The following is a 19667-nucleotide window of genomic DNA, read 5'->3' on the forward strand; positions in this document are numbered from 1 at the left end:
AGACTCAACTCATTTCATCAAAAGGGTGAATAATATTTTTCTCCTCTACAGCAAGTTGCTTTAATAAGATGCAATTAAGCTGTAACTGCGGTCTCAGCAGAACCATTCTTACGCCCAATATAGGATCTAAAAAAATGCTTATCCTTAAAACACTGATACAGAATATACTGTAGACATAATTACTATGGAAAGATGGCTTCATCTTCATAGAATCATCGTTCATGGCTACAAAATTTTGTGTATGCTGTTTATATAAATGAACAATAGACAGCTGATATTTTGCAGATTCAACATGCTCCTTTTCACCATTTTTCCCTTACGTTATTATCCAGTCCATTCCCCCCACTCCCTTTAGCTACTATGAACACTTACATTTTTCTGATTTACTTGGTGCTACTTTCCAGACATTAAGCTCAGAAGGGTGGAAATCTTTGAATTTCTAATCTTCAAGCAGTTAAACGTAGAAATACTCTCTCTCCAAGAGAAGCATTTCACTCTGGCACTGCCTCAAAAGAGCACGGTAGAATTAGGCAGTGAAACAAGTAGTATTTTGATGCTGAGCAAAGCATTCTTGATCCACCCTTCATTAGTCAAAACTAAAACAGTGACTGTTGCAACAAAAACTCGGAGTCCTTGAGGTAGGCAAATCAAGGAAGGAGAAGCAGCAAACTTATCCAGAACAAATAAAGAAGCCATCCAAGGTTAGTGGACACCTAATAAACAGATGTTTTATATCAACTTCTACAAGGACGTTTTACTAATTTCTAATCTGCGAACTACTGATGTAGTTCTTCAGGCTCCAGAGCTTTCATTGTATGAGCATCAGCAATATTGTTCTACTAAAATTGCTGATGTTCAATTTTGACTTTTTGTGGCTTAGTAGTATAAAATTTCATATTTTATAGCAGGACTGCTTTATTATTTTTCCTATCAGAATTGTAAGAGCCAGTTCATTTCCTCTTCTTAGGTGAAAAGCTCATATGCATTTTGCTCTTGGTAAGCTTACGTCAATTCTTAAGCATAACATTATATTTTTATTAGCATGCTCTGTACTTAACAGTTATTTAGAATTACTGAATGCAGTCAGTGATCTGATATTTTTAAAATTTTCTGTATTAAGAAAATGCCTCATTTTTTGAAGTTAATATACATTAACTAGAAACTAGACTTCCTGGCATGAATCTGCTACCTAGGATGAAATTCAGAACTCTCTTCAATTTAAGACTTCACAGGTTTTATCATTCCCACTTTCAGATCTGATGTAATTTATACCTTACCTACTACTTTTACATTTTTACCTACTATTTTTATTATTTCAAGGGATACTTTCAATACCGTTTGCTCCAATAAATTACGAGACAATTCTTGGTGTACGTAGTTAACTAGAACCACAATGTTTTTGCTGATTTTGAAAGCTTCACTAAAAACTCCATCCAATATTGAACAGAAAAAAAAAAAAAAAAAAAAAAAAACCAAAAAAAAAAAACCAAAAAAAAACCACACAACAAAAAAGCAGCAAGAGTTTTTGAAGGTAGAGAGGGCAGTTATAAACTCACTTAAAATATAACTTGTTTGCTTGTCACTATGTGCTTTTCAACTATGGCTGGCTGAAGAGAGCTACACTTAGTTCATTCTAACATGGAAGAAAGTTACAGTTCACTGGCAATAATGAAAAAGGATTTTCACTCTAATTGCTAGAGAATCTTAAATGAATTAATTAAGGTTTGAAAAAAAGCTAACAAGCTTGAAATAGTGCAAATGAAAATCAAGATATTTGAGAAAGTTCCTTTGAAGCTCTATACAAACCATACCAGAACTGTCTTGGATATAAATATTAGCAGAATCTCAAAACGAAGTAATTTCATGCACTGAATAGTGCCAGCGAACATTAAGCATAAAAGCTAACATTTTTCAGATAAATTAGATTATCTGGTTTGGGTTTGTTTTCTTTTTCTATAGCAAGAAAAAAAGAACCTTTGTTGTACAAGATCACTTTTTTTTTTTTTCCCCCTAGGATTTTCAAAGCTGAGTGAGTTACAAATTACCAAAGTAAGGAAAAACCATTACATGCTTGCCATTTCCTTTAAGGCCTTTGCCACTGTTTGATGAATTTATCTGGCGTGGATGTTGAATTATCATTGTCTTACAGCATGAAATGAGAAGCAGCATTTCAAAAGGGAACATTAACCACAATTCATGTTGTAATCAACTAAAAGGCAGTGTCTAAAATGCACCAGTATCTGAAGCTAATTTAAAGTAACATAACAAAAAGTTAAACCATCACATGCAACTCTTCAGAAGACTCCAAAGTTGGTGGCTAGTGGCCATTACACAAATAAAACAAAGGACAATACAGTCTCTCACAGCTGACTGGTCTCAGACAGAAAAGGAACATTCAGCTCCCTGCTAAAGAAGCAGATCGTGATTCTAAAATGACTTGAGAGTTGTCACTGCAAAAAGAAACAAGCAGTTTCAGAGCTAACTCCACTCAGAATCATGAATTGGGAAGTAAAAGAAAATGAGAATTTAACATTTTACAACTCCCAAGATAACAAATCAAAGAGTAGATCAGCACATTAGCACTGTAGCATTTAATGATTGCCTTCTCCCAGGAAATAAACTGCCTGCAGCCTGACCTATAGGCCTGAGACCTGAATTATGCATCTGGCAAACAACCTCAGGAGATCATTTGGCCTAGCTTGCCTAAGTAGTCCTCCCTGGACTGAATTCAGACTGGAGGAACAAGTTTCAGGACCCAATCCTCACTTTTGGGACGAGGCAACAGCTGAGAGGACCTAATAATCATATGAGAAAGAAACCATCATTTTAATTGTTGCAAATTTCTTATGAAGACTATGTATAGATGATTCATTTGTGGATTCTGCCTTGTCAGTTTTGACAAGTGCCCCTCATTGACTATTCATACAAGTACCAAACACGAGACCCTCATGACCAGCTACTATTAATGTTATAAACTTGGCGGGGAGCTGCTACGATTTACACAGTAGCATCCTACTGTTCTTGGTGCCGTTCTCTCTGCCTTTCCTGATTATTCACTGAATATGAATAAATGAACATTCATTTGGATTTTTCTTTTTTTTTTTTTTTTGATCAGCTGACATTTTTCACGCATTTCCACATCCTTTGTCACAGCTGACTGTTGACAGTTTGGAAAACAGTTTGGCTCTTGAATACTTGCCTTCTTTTTCCTTTTTTTTTTTTTCCTTTTTTTTTTTTTAACTAATTTTAAACTTAGCTTTTAGGCATTTTTAAAACTTTTTCTTTAACTTACAGGAAAAGATAGGCATTTTGTACAGAACTCTGTGCAAACAAGATTGCTCACCTTTACCCCTGCCAGACTTAAACTTCTTTGTCAATTATTTCAAACAGTGAAAACCAGGTTACTTCACTCCCAACCGTCCACATATAACATCTTCTCGCAACAAGTATGTACATGAAATTTGACTTGAAGTTCAACAGATGTGGAAGAAACGACACTATTTTAACAGAATGTGTGACTGGTTATCTAAAATCCACATTCAGAAATTCCTGAGTTGTAAAAATCTGTACACTGAAACTAAAGAACATCATCAGAAAGTACTGGTCTTTCTTACTTTTTATGGAATAGATATATAAAATAAATTACTAGTATCTCTATCAGCTGCAGACTAAAGTGAGCATTATACATTTAATAAATATCCAATTACAAAGGAGTTTTGTACAGCCTTATGTTTTTAAGCTGAAACGAAGTCCAAAAGAGATACTAATGTCTGTACTTAAGCTTCTATGAATGTCATCATCATAATAAAAAATATGGCAGTTGATAACTACTAATTCAGTAGTGATCCTTGAGGTTTAACCCAGCAGCTACCATAAGCACCACGCAGCCATTTGCTTACTCCCTCCTGAAGTGGGATGAGAGAGAGAACAGGAAACAAAATAGAACTCATGGGCTGAGATAAAAACAGTCTACTAAGACAGAAAAGGAAAACAGAAAGAAAAGTGTGATGATAACGATATATGTATAGCCACAACACAACCACTCTCCACCTACCCGCTGACACACAGCACCAATACAACCAGCCCATGCCTACCAGCACCACGAGCTCTCACCTCCATTGACTGATGCCCACAACCCCTGAGAAGCAGCCACCCTGGGTGGACTCCGCACAGTGCTACGGCCTTCCGCATGGTGTCACGTGGTATGGAATAACACTTGGCCCAAATCAGGTGCCTATCCTGGCTCCGCCTCGCTAACTGCTGCTGCACTATGAAGGCGGCAGCTAGTCCCAGCCCATTCCCAGGCACACACCCATAATTCAGCAACAATCAAACATCCTTGTGTTAGTAACCCTGTTTCGGCTGAAAGTAGGATGGTGACATTGTCAGAAAGGAATCTTAACTGTATTTTTTTCCTACTTCTTTAGTATAATATGCACAAAACAACACAAGTATCAATGAGGATATGAAACTACAACTTTGTAAAAGGATAATGCTGTTCATTTTTTGCATGTTAATACCACTACTCTCTTCTCTGATACAAAGTCCAGAATTTTAACTAGAATGTGAGTATCAGCTTCTAGCACAAGCTGAGAACAGCTTCTGTCTAGGATAAAAACCTGTCATCCTACCTGAATTCAAGTAACAAGAGAAGATAATTTAAAAAAACCTAAAGTTAACTAAAAACTAACTTCTAAATACAGTTTCTACTCATGACCTCTCTCCTAACATACTGAATTTGAAATTAGTCGATCAACCACAGAAGCACAGAATTGTATGAGTTGGAAGGGACCTTTAAAAGCCATCTAGTCCAATTCCCCTGCAATGAACAGGAACATCTACAGCTAGATCATGCTGCTCAGAGCCCCGTTCAGCCTGACCCTGAGTGTCTCCAGGATGAGGCACTCCACTAGGTGGTCTGTTTCAGTGCTTCACCACCCTTACTGTAAAAAAAATATTCTTTATATTCAATGTAAATCATACTCTCTTAGTATGAAAGCATTTCCCCTTGTTCTATCACAGCAGATCCTGGTAAAGAGTCTGTCCCCTTCTTCCTGATTAAATCCCCTTCAGATATTTAAGAGTTGCTATCAGATCTCCCCAGAGCCTTCTCTCCAGTTCAGGCTGAACTGCCCCAGCTCTCTCAGCCTGCCCTCATACGGAAACTGTTTCATTGCCTGGATCCTTTCTTTGGCTCTTCTTTAGATGTGTTCCAACAGGTCTGTGTCTCCCCTGTACTAGACTCCACATCTGGATACAGTACTTCAGGTGAGGTCTCATCAGCAAAGAGCAGAAGGACTTGATCACCTCCCTTGATCAGTTGATTCCATGGTACTATTCAATTGTTGAATGAGAGAATGTGGGGTCCAGAAATCAAAACTCAGCTGGCACTCAAACCAGCATCAAAACAAAATCCAATAGAACAGAAAGGCATTCAGACAACATGAAATAAAAGCTACCTGTTGAACATCCTGTTGAAAAACACACAGCTGAAGCCGCTGGTGCAAGCGAACTTTTCGATGCTGCCAAATATTTTCCAGTTGGCGCTGGTGGTGGAGTACTTCATGGATGACATCCAGAACGTGATGAACTGCTTTTGAGTAGTTGGCAGAAGCAGTGAGGGAATCGGAACTTCCAGGAGTCAAAGGTCTCTGAAGTTTGTCGAGCAGTGACTTTCCATCTTGGCTCACCTGGCCACCAGAAAGAGCAAAGAATTACTTGTCTTGCCAAAATCTTGTTCAGTCTGCTTTTTCAATCCCTCTGCTTCCTATTTTAGATTTCTTTAAGAACTCGGGGAGCAGTACTGAAGATTTTTATTATCCAAGGCATGATCATGTGCAGCTGTTATTAAAAAAAATAGCCAACAACCAAAAAAAAAAAAAAAAAACACCCACACAACTACTTTTTTATATCCTTACTCTACTTAAGATAATTTAAAGAAGCAGTACTTTTCTAAATATCAACCTTTCTCTAAGTATGCTTTTCCTTAACAGTATTTTTTTTTTTTTAATTAAATTCTAACTTAGAAGCTGCACTTGTAAGTTTCAATTCTCTCTCTTGTCAGTTAAGCCCCTAAAATTATACAATGATCCAGAACTGGACCAGAACAGTGTTTTCATTTCTCTCTTCGTTTGCTGTGAGGGGGAACAAGGAAGTTACTTATGACAGGTTAATATTAATCTAATAAGTGCATTTAGAACAACAGAAGTGAACACAGGACATGCTTTAATCAGAGCTGATTCACAACTTTTATATTATTACTGATACTGGCAAGCCAAAGACAAACCAGTGTTATGACAAACTTACACCTGATTTACTTTGAACCCTTCCAAGAAGCGCAAATACATTCTTTTCCAAAATGTGTTCAATGCTGATAAGACAGAGCAGTCATTTATAATTGTTTTTTCTGACTCAAACCACAGCAAAAATATTTATTTTGCATGCTAATTAAAAAGCCATAGCCCTACCATATCCAGCCACAGATATTTAACTTTTGCCAAGGCTGTTGAAAGCACTTCTCATTAATGTTAGCTATTCTATCACTTTTAGCATGAAGCACAGAGAGTGATCACAATTTGATATCACTCAGTTCTTTACTGGTGGCACACCAGCCATCTATAATCGTAAGCATATATAAGCTCCTTTTCAGTAATTCACAGAATTAGTTTCAGTAAAATTATGTCCAAGTCTAGTCTTAAGTGTATTTATTAAAATTAGCCTACTACTCTGCAATGAAATCATGTTGTCAAGACATTGCAGTCTATAGTGAATGACAAAATGTGGTAATTGCTAGTGCTCTACTCTTATCGCTGTCCATTTATAATATGAAAGGAGCTCCATGCTGCAACAGAAACTAAGTCTTACACATAATAAGAAAGACTTCTATAATATCTTCACATAGAAAGATAACTCCATCAGCCTTTGAAAGGAAATACATGTTTAATTAAGAGAAAATAAAATTATGTCCATAGGAGGAACATGACTTGTACATATACATATGTGCATGGGAACTGCTGAATCATGGCCTGAACCTCTGATTGACCACCTGAGGCAAGCAATGAGCCAGCCCTGGGAGTATAGGTGAAGGTAATTCACCTCTGCTACCGCACCTCTCCTAGACCCCATTTAAGAGCTGACTACCAGTACAGAAAGGTTACTTTTGGAGATTGCTTCTCTTAGAGTCTTCTCAGCAAGCCCAGGACAAGGGTAAGCTTTCTATCTTTTCTTCTTTAGCATGATAACCTGTTTAGCCTAATTTTCTTGTATATTTCTTAATTATAACACCTGTATATTCACTGATTATACAATATGACTACTATTTCTGCACAAAATCTGGTTTCTAAAGAATAAGCTATTCTTTTACTAGATGAGGAAAAGCAGAAGAAAAGCATCTAAACTAAAACTGTGAAACCCTAAATAAATTTTCAAGATGTTTGTGAGAGCAAACCTATAATCTTCCTATCTAATTATTTTGATTATGCATCACCAGGAAGCAAACAGTATTAACCATGGTAATTCTCAGTAGTTATTTACAGTTAATGGTAGACTCGAGTTCATTCATGTCCCCATTAAAAAGTACACCAAAGAAAAAAGAGGAGAAAAAAAAAAAAAACAACAAAAAACAACACCAAAAAAAACCACAAGGAACTCCAGTTTTCAACTTCTGAGCTGTGTAATTATTATTCTAGACAACTCTCACCTTTATTCCTGGGTGCATTCTTATGGAGCATACAACCTAGATAACCTCTTTCACATTCATCTACTACAAACACATTATATCTCTCTACTGTTTTAAAAAAGGGATCTTCTAAATGAAAAAAGCTTATAGTGAAGAAAACAAATCTTCCCACAAAACATGGTCTTAAGAATGAGTTAAGACATATAAATAAGATCACAAGTTTTAACAGCGACGATGATATGAGGAATAGAGATATCAGCATGAGCTTTTCACAACAACTCGTGAACTCTGGACCTCTGTCTAACAGTAATAAAGTTTATGCATGTCCTAAGATGGCAGGCATGCAAAAAATCCAGTTTGTGTATACTATCACTACAGACTAATCATCAGCACTAACCTTACGTTCCTGTCCCGTAAATGAAATGTGACCATACTTACAATTCAGTTGCCCACAACAAAATTGGTTCAATGGAAAACAGCTTAGTTTTTTATGTAATGTATAAATCACAAACATTGCTTCATTGCCACATCAGTACCTTTTAAAATGTGAAAGTTGTAGTCTAAACTGTCCTGTGTTCACTTTATACCATTATTTAATCAAATATGTATTTTCATGTGAAGTTTCATGCTGTATTTAATTCAGAGTAACATTAATGCTATTTAATGCCAAAATACTTTAATTCTGTGATGCTAACAATCTTGGAAAAAAAAAATTTAAAAAAAGATTCTCCACCAAAAAAAAACCCAAACCTGTGATCAGTTAATATTCATGTGATTTTTCAGTTCAGCTAACTGAAATACATGAGAGAATTCAAAATTTGAAGGTTGGATACTTAAGTCACTACTTTTTAAGCCACCTTCAGAATAAGCATTTTATCTTACACTGTGTTTACAAATATTAGGAATACCAAGAAGCATTGTCAAACATTTTATTGTGCTGTGAATCCAAGATTAGAGCAGCAGCACAGGATGTGCTAATCTTACAAATACTGAATACACAGGCTTGCTGGTTCATATAAGTGCCTTTGAAGCTGGTAGAACTAAGTATACAACTTCTGGGTTGTCAAATGACATCCTTAAGTTAAGGATCTTTCTTTTTGTTAGACAGTTTCAAAGACTGATTTTTCGAAACATATTTTAAGCAATCCATACCAGCAGAATACTTTCTTAAAGAACACCCAGTTAGTTTCTCAGTATTTTAACAAGAGCATCATACTGTTATAAAATGTAGTAATATGCAAATGTAAACAATACATCCTTAATATCCTACATGGATTGTTTGTACCACATATGCACTCATCTTTAAATTTCTTTGAGAAGATTAAGAAGACTTAAAACTCAAGTTTAAATATGAATAATAGTAGCAACATCCAGTACACAAAATTAATGGGGAAAAAAAAAAAAGTCGTTTGAGTTTTCAGCTCAAACACTGTGCAAGAAGTGATGGCAGTATACAAGCCAATCTTAATATCACATTGTATTATCTAGTCAGCAACTTGAGAAAACAAACAAGATATATACCTCAGAGTAAGCCAAGGTAATATGCTCATATATCCCCTGATGATGATGGATAGCATCTTCTAAATCTTGTAGTTCTGAGGGAAGCTCCACCTCACCACAGGCTTTACACCATGAGTCCACATTGCTCATGTACTGCAACAGAGAAAAGGCATTCTACTTAATTTGGAGTTCCTTCAACAGGTAAATATACTTTGGAAATACATACAAAGATGAGCATTTTTGTGACAGCCACTGAAAGGTTTTAACAGTGAAAACTGTTTAATGAATTTTTTTTCTGAACTGGCCAAAATGAATATATTAGAGTACAAACAAATATTCAAGTCTAACTACACTCATGCTTTTAGCTACATGGAACTCTTTCAGCCCTTCACAGACAGGCAGGCTTAATTAGATTCTGGCAGCCTTCCTGACCAATTAAACTGCTGGCAATGCTTACAGTTCAAGTTTACTCTTGCTCCTTTTCTCAAATTTGCAGCGAAAAAAAAGTTTATTTCACTACACATCTACTATTTCAGATGCATGAAAGGCAACAAAAATTTTGTCTACATAAAGAGGTAAAACTTTCAAGTCTAGACCCTCAGTTCTTTCCTGTCAGCTTCCTGTGTAGACAGATATTGACAATACATCAATTAAGCCATCATCTCACTTATTTTAAATCCTTGCAGAAAAACAGATAACTTTGCATGCACACTCACATACATAGAATTAATGGTGAATTGATCAATAAAATACTTCCAAGCTGTCTTGTTGGAAAGTGACTTTCAAGGAGACAAAGCAGTGGTAGAACACAAGAAATTCACACCTTCATCTCCACAGTACTAAGATCTCCACATATAAGCATTACATTCATTTGTCAAGCTACTACAGTAGCAAGCCTGTAAGGGATTTACAACTCAAGCAGGGGTCTTTTAGGACTAACACTGTACTTAAGCATACAGCTATGTCAGCATAGCTGTTCACGTCAAGTTTTTCAGGGGGAATTGAGGATACTGCAACAATCTCTTCTGCAGACAATTTATCTCTGAAGCTTAAGTTATCTTGACAGAAGAGAACCTGTCATCATAGCTGCATGCATATCTGAAGTTCTGTCAACTTATTTTTGACAGCTAGGGGGCATGAATTTTATACCCTTGTTATGCTAGGAAAGAGGAAAAAAAATAATGTTTTACAGAACTTTTCATAGCTGTTAAATTTAGTGTAGCCAAGCACACAGGGTATCCTGTAAAATAAATTTATCTTCTCTTTGTGAATTCAAAAACCCCAAAAGTTTTAAGAATCCAAACCATTTCTCTCGTCATATATTTCTTAATTCCTGGATCACATGTAGCCTTTTGAGGAAAAAGTAATCTGGTACTACATTATCGTTTGACAGCTGGAAGACAGTGATAAAATGCTTACTTATATAATTGCTTAATTCTCATTTCTTTGAGGGACAGTTCTAAAAATCACTAACATTAAGCATTAAATGTCAAAAGAAGCTCTGTGTGGGACCACAGAGCTGAGTCTTTTATTTCAGACAGCATGCACTGACAGTTGGGGGCAACACATACCTGCTATTTGCAAGAGTAAATACGCGTTTGAAAAGGATGTGTTACTACTTTTACTACTTATATTTCAGCCATTTTTATGTCTCTTAAGGGGTTATCCTCCTCATTCCAGACTCACTCTCCACTGTTAACGCAACTGCTAATACATCATGGCCAGGTAGCCTACAAAGCAACTATATCAATCCGTCATAGTTAATCATCAAGTGAAAACTGCAGAAGGAGCAATTATGGAGACTAAGTAAATTACTCTCTGCAGATGTTGGAATATTTTGTCTTTTTTTCCCTTTTATGTATGCATTTTGTGCTGAAGAAGGTAACACCAACTCCTACCACAGCTTGCCAGCATGCACATGAAAAGTCTACTCTCCAGACTTCTGTTTAAGATCAATTATTTTTTATCGAAAAGGACACCAGTCAGAGTACAACCACCTCTTCATCTTTCTCCCAATTACCTATCTTCTTCCCACTCGTAAGTCCAACAGTGCATAAACACTAAGCTAAATAGCCCATGAATTAGAAAAGCATCAACGCTGCTTACCTATCAGAATGTTTCTGTCAAATGCTTCAAGCCAGTTGGTATCTTTTACAACAGAAAATCATTTCCTTTTTTTTTTTTCTAAAGTGACCTCTCTTTAAAATCTGCTAATATTTATTATAGTGACACTAGTTCATGTACTTTACCTTAAGCTTTCTAAGATTAAGCCAATATCACCACTACCAAGAGGCACTGTGTATTTGCACCTTATTATGTTCATTTTTTAATCTCTGGAAAATTATGTAGAATTTCTATATAGTAGAAAATAGGAAAAAAACTTCTTAAGGTGTGTTGCCTCTTGATTTCTGTAGTTATCAGTTTCCAACTGGTCTGTACAATTTTCCTACAGTTGTATCAGACATGACACTTTTTCTTAGAGCCAACTTAGGATGGCAAATGGAAAGAAAATTATTTATGGCAGCTGTGCAGCATACCAGAGCTTCAGTCAGCCATATCCATCCAAGAACCTCTGCTCTCCAAATTCATCAGAGATGTACACAGCAGACAGTCTATAATATCAATGGATGACTCAACAGCAGGCACACTGCAACTCCTTCAGAGCTGAATCCCCCTGAGGGGAATAACATGCTTTCACCATCAAGACTATTAACTTGGGGATATTTATTCCTATTTCTCCTACATATACCTCCTCTCTTACAGTTGCACACAGATAATGACTTAATTAACATAATTGGTATAGGCCTACAGCTAAATTTTTTATTTAACTTAGGAGAAATCTCTTACACAATACTAAATAAACATTTCCCACCACTGTTTCAGATTCAGAAGACAGTTAATTACCTTCCTAACTTTCAGACCAGTTCAGATAGTTTTCTATAAGCAACTACTATGAGTTAAATTAAAGTTGAGTTAAAGTCCTTGACAACTCAAGGACTGATCTGTGAATACTTCTCTCAATGAGGTGGAGGGGTAGGGCCAATAGTATCAGTGAATGATTTCTGGATGTAGAAAAGGTATTATATTAACTCTATTTAAAGCTAAACGCTTTTCTTTCTTCCAACTCAAAAGCTTCAGACAGCTTAGCTTTTACGTCTCTTCTGTTTTAATTCATATATGTAATTCGGCTAAGATCGATCTCGTATTAGTATGATCAAGACAGTATGGGGAGAATATAAAGGCAGGAAGCTATCCTATAGAGAACAAATTTTCATTTGAACGTCAGCTGAAATAGGCAGAAATTAATGCTCTGGCATTCTTGCTTTTTAATCACTCTATTTACTTTCACTTTGGATTAAGTACAACAGCACAATTCACCATTCAAACATGGAAACTTCTTTTGACTCCCTCTATGTTCACTAACCTGTTCAGCTTTCTGATGGAAGATGGAGGACATATCCAGTAACGTGCTACGTTCATCCAAGGCTGCAGCAAATGCTTTCCATTCTTGCTCCAATTGACTAGCAATCTGTTTTATTTGCTGTGAAGCATAATGGCCAGACTCAACTAGACGATTTGCTACTGACATGATGCGGTTTATGTTTACATACACATTCTGTGGAGAAGAAAAAGGGAAAGATTAACTGAAGTTCGTGGATCACTTAAGTGTATAGCTATACTTTTATAAAAAAAACATTCTTTATGACAGCTATGCTTAGTAGACTGGTTTTGCGTGACTTATTTGTGCATGCCTGCCTTTGAAATCTAGGCGTATAATGTAGCAGCCTGTTGGTATTATTGGCAGTGGACAAGGACAACTTGAAACAACGAGAGAGTTCAATGATCAGTTTTAAAAAAGTCATGCTATTAACCCATTATTACAATAAAGAGGAAGAGTTGACCACACAAGTTCAGGCCAAAAAGACACAGCACAGACAGTAAAGGAAATAAAATTATAATTAGTAGGTGTTTGATTGCCCCATTATATAAATAAGTGAAATACCGCTCTACAAATCTTCACATCAACTTCTGAAAACATTTCTACTTTTTAAGTAACAAAATACAGAAGTCTGTTCTAAGGTGCTCAATAATTTAGATTTAATTTTCCTGCCATTGTATTGGCTCAAAGCCTAACACTAAAAGCTAGACAAAAAAAATTAAGTCAGAGACCAGTAAAGATTCTCCAGCATACTGGAACTACATAATGATGGCTCTCAGTCACTGCAATTTTCTTTCCATTTAACTCACATGTGTATTTTGGCCTAAAGCATTTAAAAGCTGCTCTTGATTCTGTATGAACAAACTGTTATTCAAAGAAAGCAAACAAGTGTTTCTGATTCCTTCAAAGACAGAAACAAGAATAATTTAACTACCAAAAAGTTTGAGTAGCTCTTCCAGAGCTATATGTACACAGTTCTGGGTTGAGACTTCTTCTAACCAGGCTGACGCTATGATTTCTGGAATAAAGTTCTCAGAATCACAGGATTGCTGAAGCTGGAGATCTGCTCTGGAGATCATCTAGATGAGCTCCCTGCTCAAAGTAGGGTCAAATCAGAGTAGGTTGCTATGGACCACATCCAATGGGGTTTTGAAATTCTCCAAGGATGAAAACAACAGTTTCTCTGGGCAACATGTTCCAGTATTTAATAATTCCCAGAGTAAATATTTATACAAATTTTTTTATTTTTACATATTTTTTTTTTTATGTTTAAAAGAAATTATTGTATTTCAACTTGTTCTCATTACTTCTTGTTCTGTTATTTGCTACCATGCCACAAACTCTGGTACTGTTTCCTCTACTCCCTCCCATCAGATATTTTTTTATATTTTTAAATATATTTTTAATATATACTTCCTTCTGAGAATTCTCTTATCCAAGGAAGCCAATCCCAGCACTCTTGAATAACAGATGCTTCAAAACCTTCATCATCTCTGTTGCTTTTTGCTGCACATTCTTCATCAAGTTCATGACCTTCTAGCACTGCAGAGCCCAGAACACGACAGTACTAAACAGAGGACCACCTTCAGTAGCAGGCCTACTCTTTCCCTAGTCTTCTTCTGCTGATACAGCTGTAGAAACTTTTCTTGTTGATCTTCTCATTCCTTACCAAGGGATCTTTGACTTGCCAAACCCCATTTCTGCACGATCAGTGTCTTTCTATTCCTAGATTCTTCCACTATTTCCTGTGCACTTCCATTCTTATCAGGAACTCCTGCACAAACCTCCTGCTGCCTTCACTTGACTTTATGCTCAGTGTATAACTCAATCACAGAGGTGATACTTGAAAATTAATCAGCTCTCCTGGAACTCTCTTCTCTACAGGACTGCATCCTAAAGGCTTCTTCCAAGCATACTGTGGAAATGGACAAATCTACTCCCCCTCAAGTGAGGGTTGAGATCCTACTTAATGCCTTCCTCCCACTTATCAAGATTGTGAGCTCCATCATCTCATAGTTACTAGAATGAGTACAGTCTCTGACCTTCATATTCCCAGCCAGTTCTTCCTTGTTTGTGGGAATCATATCCAGCAGACAAACTTCCTCCATTACCTCCTCAATTAACTATGCCAGAAGCCTCTTGAATAACTTGTGCACTGCAGTGCTCACCCTCTAGGACGTATTCAGGTAGACCAGGTCTCCCATGAGGATGAAGTCCAGTGAAAGGGAAGCATCTTCCACATTCTGAAGACCCAGTAAATGTTCCAGTGGGTGTAGAAGCAAATACTCTGGTGCACATACTAGTTGTGTAATCATTTGTTGACCTGCAGGATCTGTCTGCTTCTTCTCAAGTCCCACCTTCTCACTAGCAGGACTGAGGAGAACACCACCTGCCCCTCCCCAACACCTTGGCCAAGGCTCCTGGAGCCAAGTAATGATGCTTGATATTTTCCAGATCATTTTAGCAGTATCACTGGTATGCTCAACATGGAAGAATAGCAGGGTAATAGCCTGAGGGCTGGACAAATTTTGGCAGTGTCTCTCCAGCATCCCAAATCCAAGGCCCCCAGTAAGCAGCAAACATCCATAGACAAGGAGTCAGACGACATCATCTGCAAACCTGTCCCCTTCAGAAGGGAGTCTCCCACTATCATTTGCTTTTTCTTTTTTCTGATCCTGTGTAGCTCATACTCAGCGAACACAGATGCTTCATTTGACACAGCTTCTGGCTCCTCAACAGTTATGAGGTCAGTGAACCTATTTTACAGCTGTGAATCTTGAGGTGGAGCAGAAACCTTACTCCTTGTGCCAGAAGCCATTATCATCCAACCTTTAACATCATGGGAACCCTCACTTCCCGAACAGGCAGGCACAGACTCTGCCTGACCCTCTCTTCAGTACAATTAGTAGCTTCATATCTTCAAGCTGGAAAGGATCCAGTCAATCTCTTTCTCATTATCTCTGATGCTGTGCAAGTCTGCTGACCTCCTCCTGCAGCCCCTCTACTTGGCACCAATGCTCCTTAATAACTGCAAGCTTCCTTTGGGCAAGGAAAACACCTCCGGCTTCTCCAGTACTGGGAAGGGGCCCCCGCACTCCCTGAAGCCTCAATGCAGAGCTGCATTTTCTTTCTGTCTTCTCCTTCATTATTTGCACAGCACTTTCTGAAATTCCAGTGCCTAAGAAACGCTGCAGAGCACCCAGGTACCTGCCAGCAGCAGTAGCAGCAACACAGCCTTGCCCCTGGTCAAGAGCTGAGGAACACGGCATAATGAGCCAAGAAAAACAGAACAATGCATGCCAGAATCACTTGCAACAGCCCCGACTAAAGGCCACAATTATAACAAGTGACAGAAGAACAAAACCTGAAATTGCTAGAAAACTGTATTGTTTTATTACTGCACATAGATTTGATAAGGAAGTTGTGTCAAAGTCTGTCTATTCTATCAGCAAGAGAAGTTGGAGGAACACTGGTATGCAGGCACCCAACACCACGTAGCTATTCCCCAGGTGAAACCGCTACTTGGCAGCACTGAGCTGCTGCCGAGGACCTTTGACAAGCTGGCTGGAGTGCTGCAGTTCCCCCAGGCCTCACAGCACTGGCTCGTCTGAGTGGTAACTAGCACAGATCTGTATTAGTTATGTGTACATCAACTCAAGGGAGGACATAAAACTTTCCTGACAACTCATACCTCAGTTGCTTCACTTAAATTGAGCACAATGGTGCTAAGTTGCCTATTTTTCTCTCCTGCATAGTATCTTCTCTTTTTTGTTACCTTACATGCCTATGCCTTCCTCTTAAGCACATCTGAAAAACGGTAAGAGAACAGACCTGTTATTTCAAACAAATTTTTAAAACAACGGAGACTACTAACACCCAGATGTACAAAATATAAATGCCAGAATGCTGAATGAATCCAGAAAACCAGTATGTGGTCAGTGGCAAGAAAATGTGTGTGTTGAAATAAAAAAAATAAAAAAGACTACATTAGACTGCCACTTGAACCATCTACATACCATAATATAAGAATTTTTGAAATTCTGAAATGTTGGTTAAATATGAAGGATAGAGCACCAGTAGCTAAGCAAATCAAAACTGAGCTGGGGTTAAAATGCATTCAGCTTCCCATGGCAGTCTGGCTTCACAAACATGGAATGCCCACCACAGCGGTATGAATATGAATAAATGTACTGACAGTTGAATATTTTCCAAGCCATTCATACTATGTTTCTTTTCTCAAGAAGACCTATAATAATCTCAACTAATTTTTTTCCATTATCATAACCCTTATTTCCTGATACATCTACTAAAAGTCTAAATTTCAGTATTTTAGAATGCAATGAGCCAAAAAAGACAGACTTAGTTAAGGAGAGAAAGAATATCAAACACAAATTCACTACAATTAGACCATGTTTAACTGATGAACAAATTTTGTTCCATATGCTGAAGGGAGGAGCAGCTCTGCTGTCGTTACTATAATGACAAATGTATATTTTGTGCAATGCTTATTTTCTGCAAGCACTGTTTCAAGCAAGTTTGTGCTCACTCCCTTGGTTTCAGGAATGGACATCTTATTCATTGTATGGATTTACATCCCAGTTTTAGTTAAAGAAAGAACAGTGATTAGATAATAACAATTAAATATTTTCTTAGGCACCTCACTTACATCATGTGAATCTGCATGAGGCAAATGCAGTTTCTAGGTATGCTCCAGCTGTTTAAAAGCTGAAATGTGGAAGTAATATTTGTTTCTTACATCGTATTACACATAACCGTTCTAACAAAAGAAGAATACAACTCAACTTACTGTACTGCAATGTGTACAGAAAATATATTACTATTTTTTGCACAATTTCTTTCTCTCACAATACCCTCTAGCCAGAAGCTGAAAAGACACCTTACAACACCCAGAAAGTTCCTCATGGCAAAATTATTCCCTGCAGAGAGCGTACATATAAAAACAAGAACAACAACAAAACAGATTGCTCAGCTTAGCAAGGCAACACGATTAGAGGCTTAATACAAGCAGCAGTACACTGTGTCATTCCCTGGTGTGTGCCTGAAAAGAGAGTACACAGGGGAAAACGGAGGCAACAACCTTCCAGTTTGACTGAACTTTTATCATACTTAATACAAAATATACAGCAGATGCCCTGAAGGCTCTGTTTTATTCCCTGATTTTCCCACAACCATTTACAAAATGTTTACTGTAAAATTCCAAGCAAGAGTTTTTGACACACAGATTATTTGGCACTTGATGTTAAAAACAACCACCTCAGTGACATGATCCATAAGATACTGAATGGCACCTTTATAATATACTGCAGTTTGTTATAAACTAATTGCCTGTGATGAAAATATTTTAGCAGTATTCCAGCAACAGAATTTCCAATTTCTCTGCCACTTCACCGAAGTGGCAACCTAAGGTAAGGTATAAGTATTAATGTATGAAGTAACAGCTGCTTTAATGATCTGAATGACTTCAAGCCCACTTATATTATCTCTCTTGCAGCAATAGTAAAGGGGGCTGCAGAACCACTAAAGATGTTACCTGGTCTCTTCCCCTGAACAGGAATAAAATCAGCAATGTACAAAACACAATTAAGGAAAGAATTAAACTATGCTTCAACCACACAGATTCTCAAAATATTCTCTGTTAAATAACTACTGCTATCAGTACTGTAATGAGTTAAATATAATTTTACCCTACTCAACTTTCTTCACATTTTTCTTCTCACTCTCCTACACTCTTCATGATAGACCTTGGAAAAGTTAGTCCAACACCATCACCACCATTTTTTCCTCCTTTCCTTTTCATTTACTTTCCCTTTCTCATTGTAAACGCCCATGCCTTCATCCTGCCATTACAGTTGTGACATTTTCACTTCAACATTCCTCATCATGACATTAAGAATGGTGACATAAACTGAGTCTAGATCTCTAGAAGAATCAATTAAAAAAAAAAAAAAAAAGGAATTTCTTTACAAATCTTATGTTCGGCATCCACAATTATTATCAAAAGTGAAATAAGGACTGTTCCCTCACAGTAACACTACTGTTTTTTCAGTTCATGATCTGAACATACTTACTACATTAACTTCTCTCCAGTTGACTGCTTTTTACATTTTTTTTTATTTACTTCTTCCTTAAATTTTGCACATATAGCTTATTCTTTGTTGATTTCAGAGTGCCTCTCAGAAGCTGGAAATAGTCTGAACTCAGCTTGCCTTTTCAGTCCCTTCTCAGGTTGATGGCCTTGAAACTTTTATCTGAGCATTAACTGTTCTAACACCAGAAAGAATACCTTATGGATGTGAACTCACATCCCAGTCTGATCAGTATCCGTAATTGTGCATTCATTGAATGGAGAACTTCAAGAACACCACAAATCTATGGTTTGCTTAAATTAAAATTATTCAGAACTACTAAAAAGGTCACTGAATACATAATATCTGCTCTCCTGCCCCATTCCCATTTTGAAAGTTTTACCTTTTCTATTAGGGATGTTAGTTTGGTTGGACAAGTGATAGATTTTAATGTTAAAGTTTTATCTACGTATTTTTACTGAAAGCCCTGCATGAGCAATCTGTTATTTAAAAGAGAAAAAATAGGACAGAAGAGCTAGCTTACACTATTTACCATTCTGAATAAAGTCTGCATTTCAAGGTGATCTGAGAAATGCACAATTCACAACTTATGGATTTGGTCTTGTTTCCTGAAGTCTCAGTGAATATAGAATTCACACTGAGCTTGAGTCTATCTCAAATGACAAATCTGCGTAGTTATAAAATGTATTTGAAATACAAAAAGAACCCAGAGTGAAAAATGTCCACAGTACAACGTAGAAGAAAGAGTCACATTAACTGTCAGCTAAGCCAATTTTACCTCACCTGACCTTCTTAACGTTTTCCTTTGTACCAGTCCCTGTGGCTGGATTTGAGCAAGCCAAGCCAAGTACGTCATCCCTGCAACTTTTAACGCTGTAATCCCAGTGAGATTCAAGTACTATGTTCATACTTCTATTTTAGGTTCCCTAAACTCCCACCAATG

The 19667-nt window shown here is 37.1% G+C and overlaps 1 protein-coding gene across 1 annotated transcript in view; it reads right to left on the reverse strand.

Annotated features, from left to right (window-relative positions):
* TRIO (trio Rho guanine nucleotide exchange factor) overlaps positions 1-19667 on the reverse strand; it is a 225100-nt gene that overhangs the window by 129525 nt on the left and 75908 nt on the right. Inside the window, exons 7-9 of the mRNA XM_085220442.1 lie at positions 12603-12794; positions 9200-9331; positions 5460-5690 (exon numbers count right to left, since the gene is read on the reverse strand). Coding sequence (XP_085076568.1) covers positions 5460-5690; positions 9200-9331; positions 12603-12794 — 555 coding nt within the window. The remainder of the gene's footprint in view (positions 1-5459; positions 5691-9199; positions 9332-12602; positions 12795-19667) is intronic.

The sequence above is a fragment of the Meleagris gallopavo genome, chromosome 3, assembly GCF_905368555.1.
Source record: "Meleagris gallopavo chromosome 3, MGAL_WU_HG_1.1, whole genome shotgun sequence".
NCBI lineage: Eukaryota > Metazoa > Chordata > Aves > Galliformes > Phasianidae > Meleagris > Meleagris gallopavo.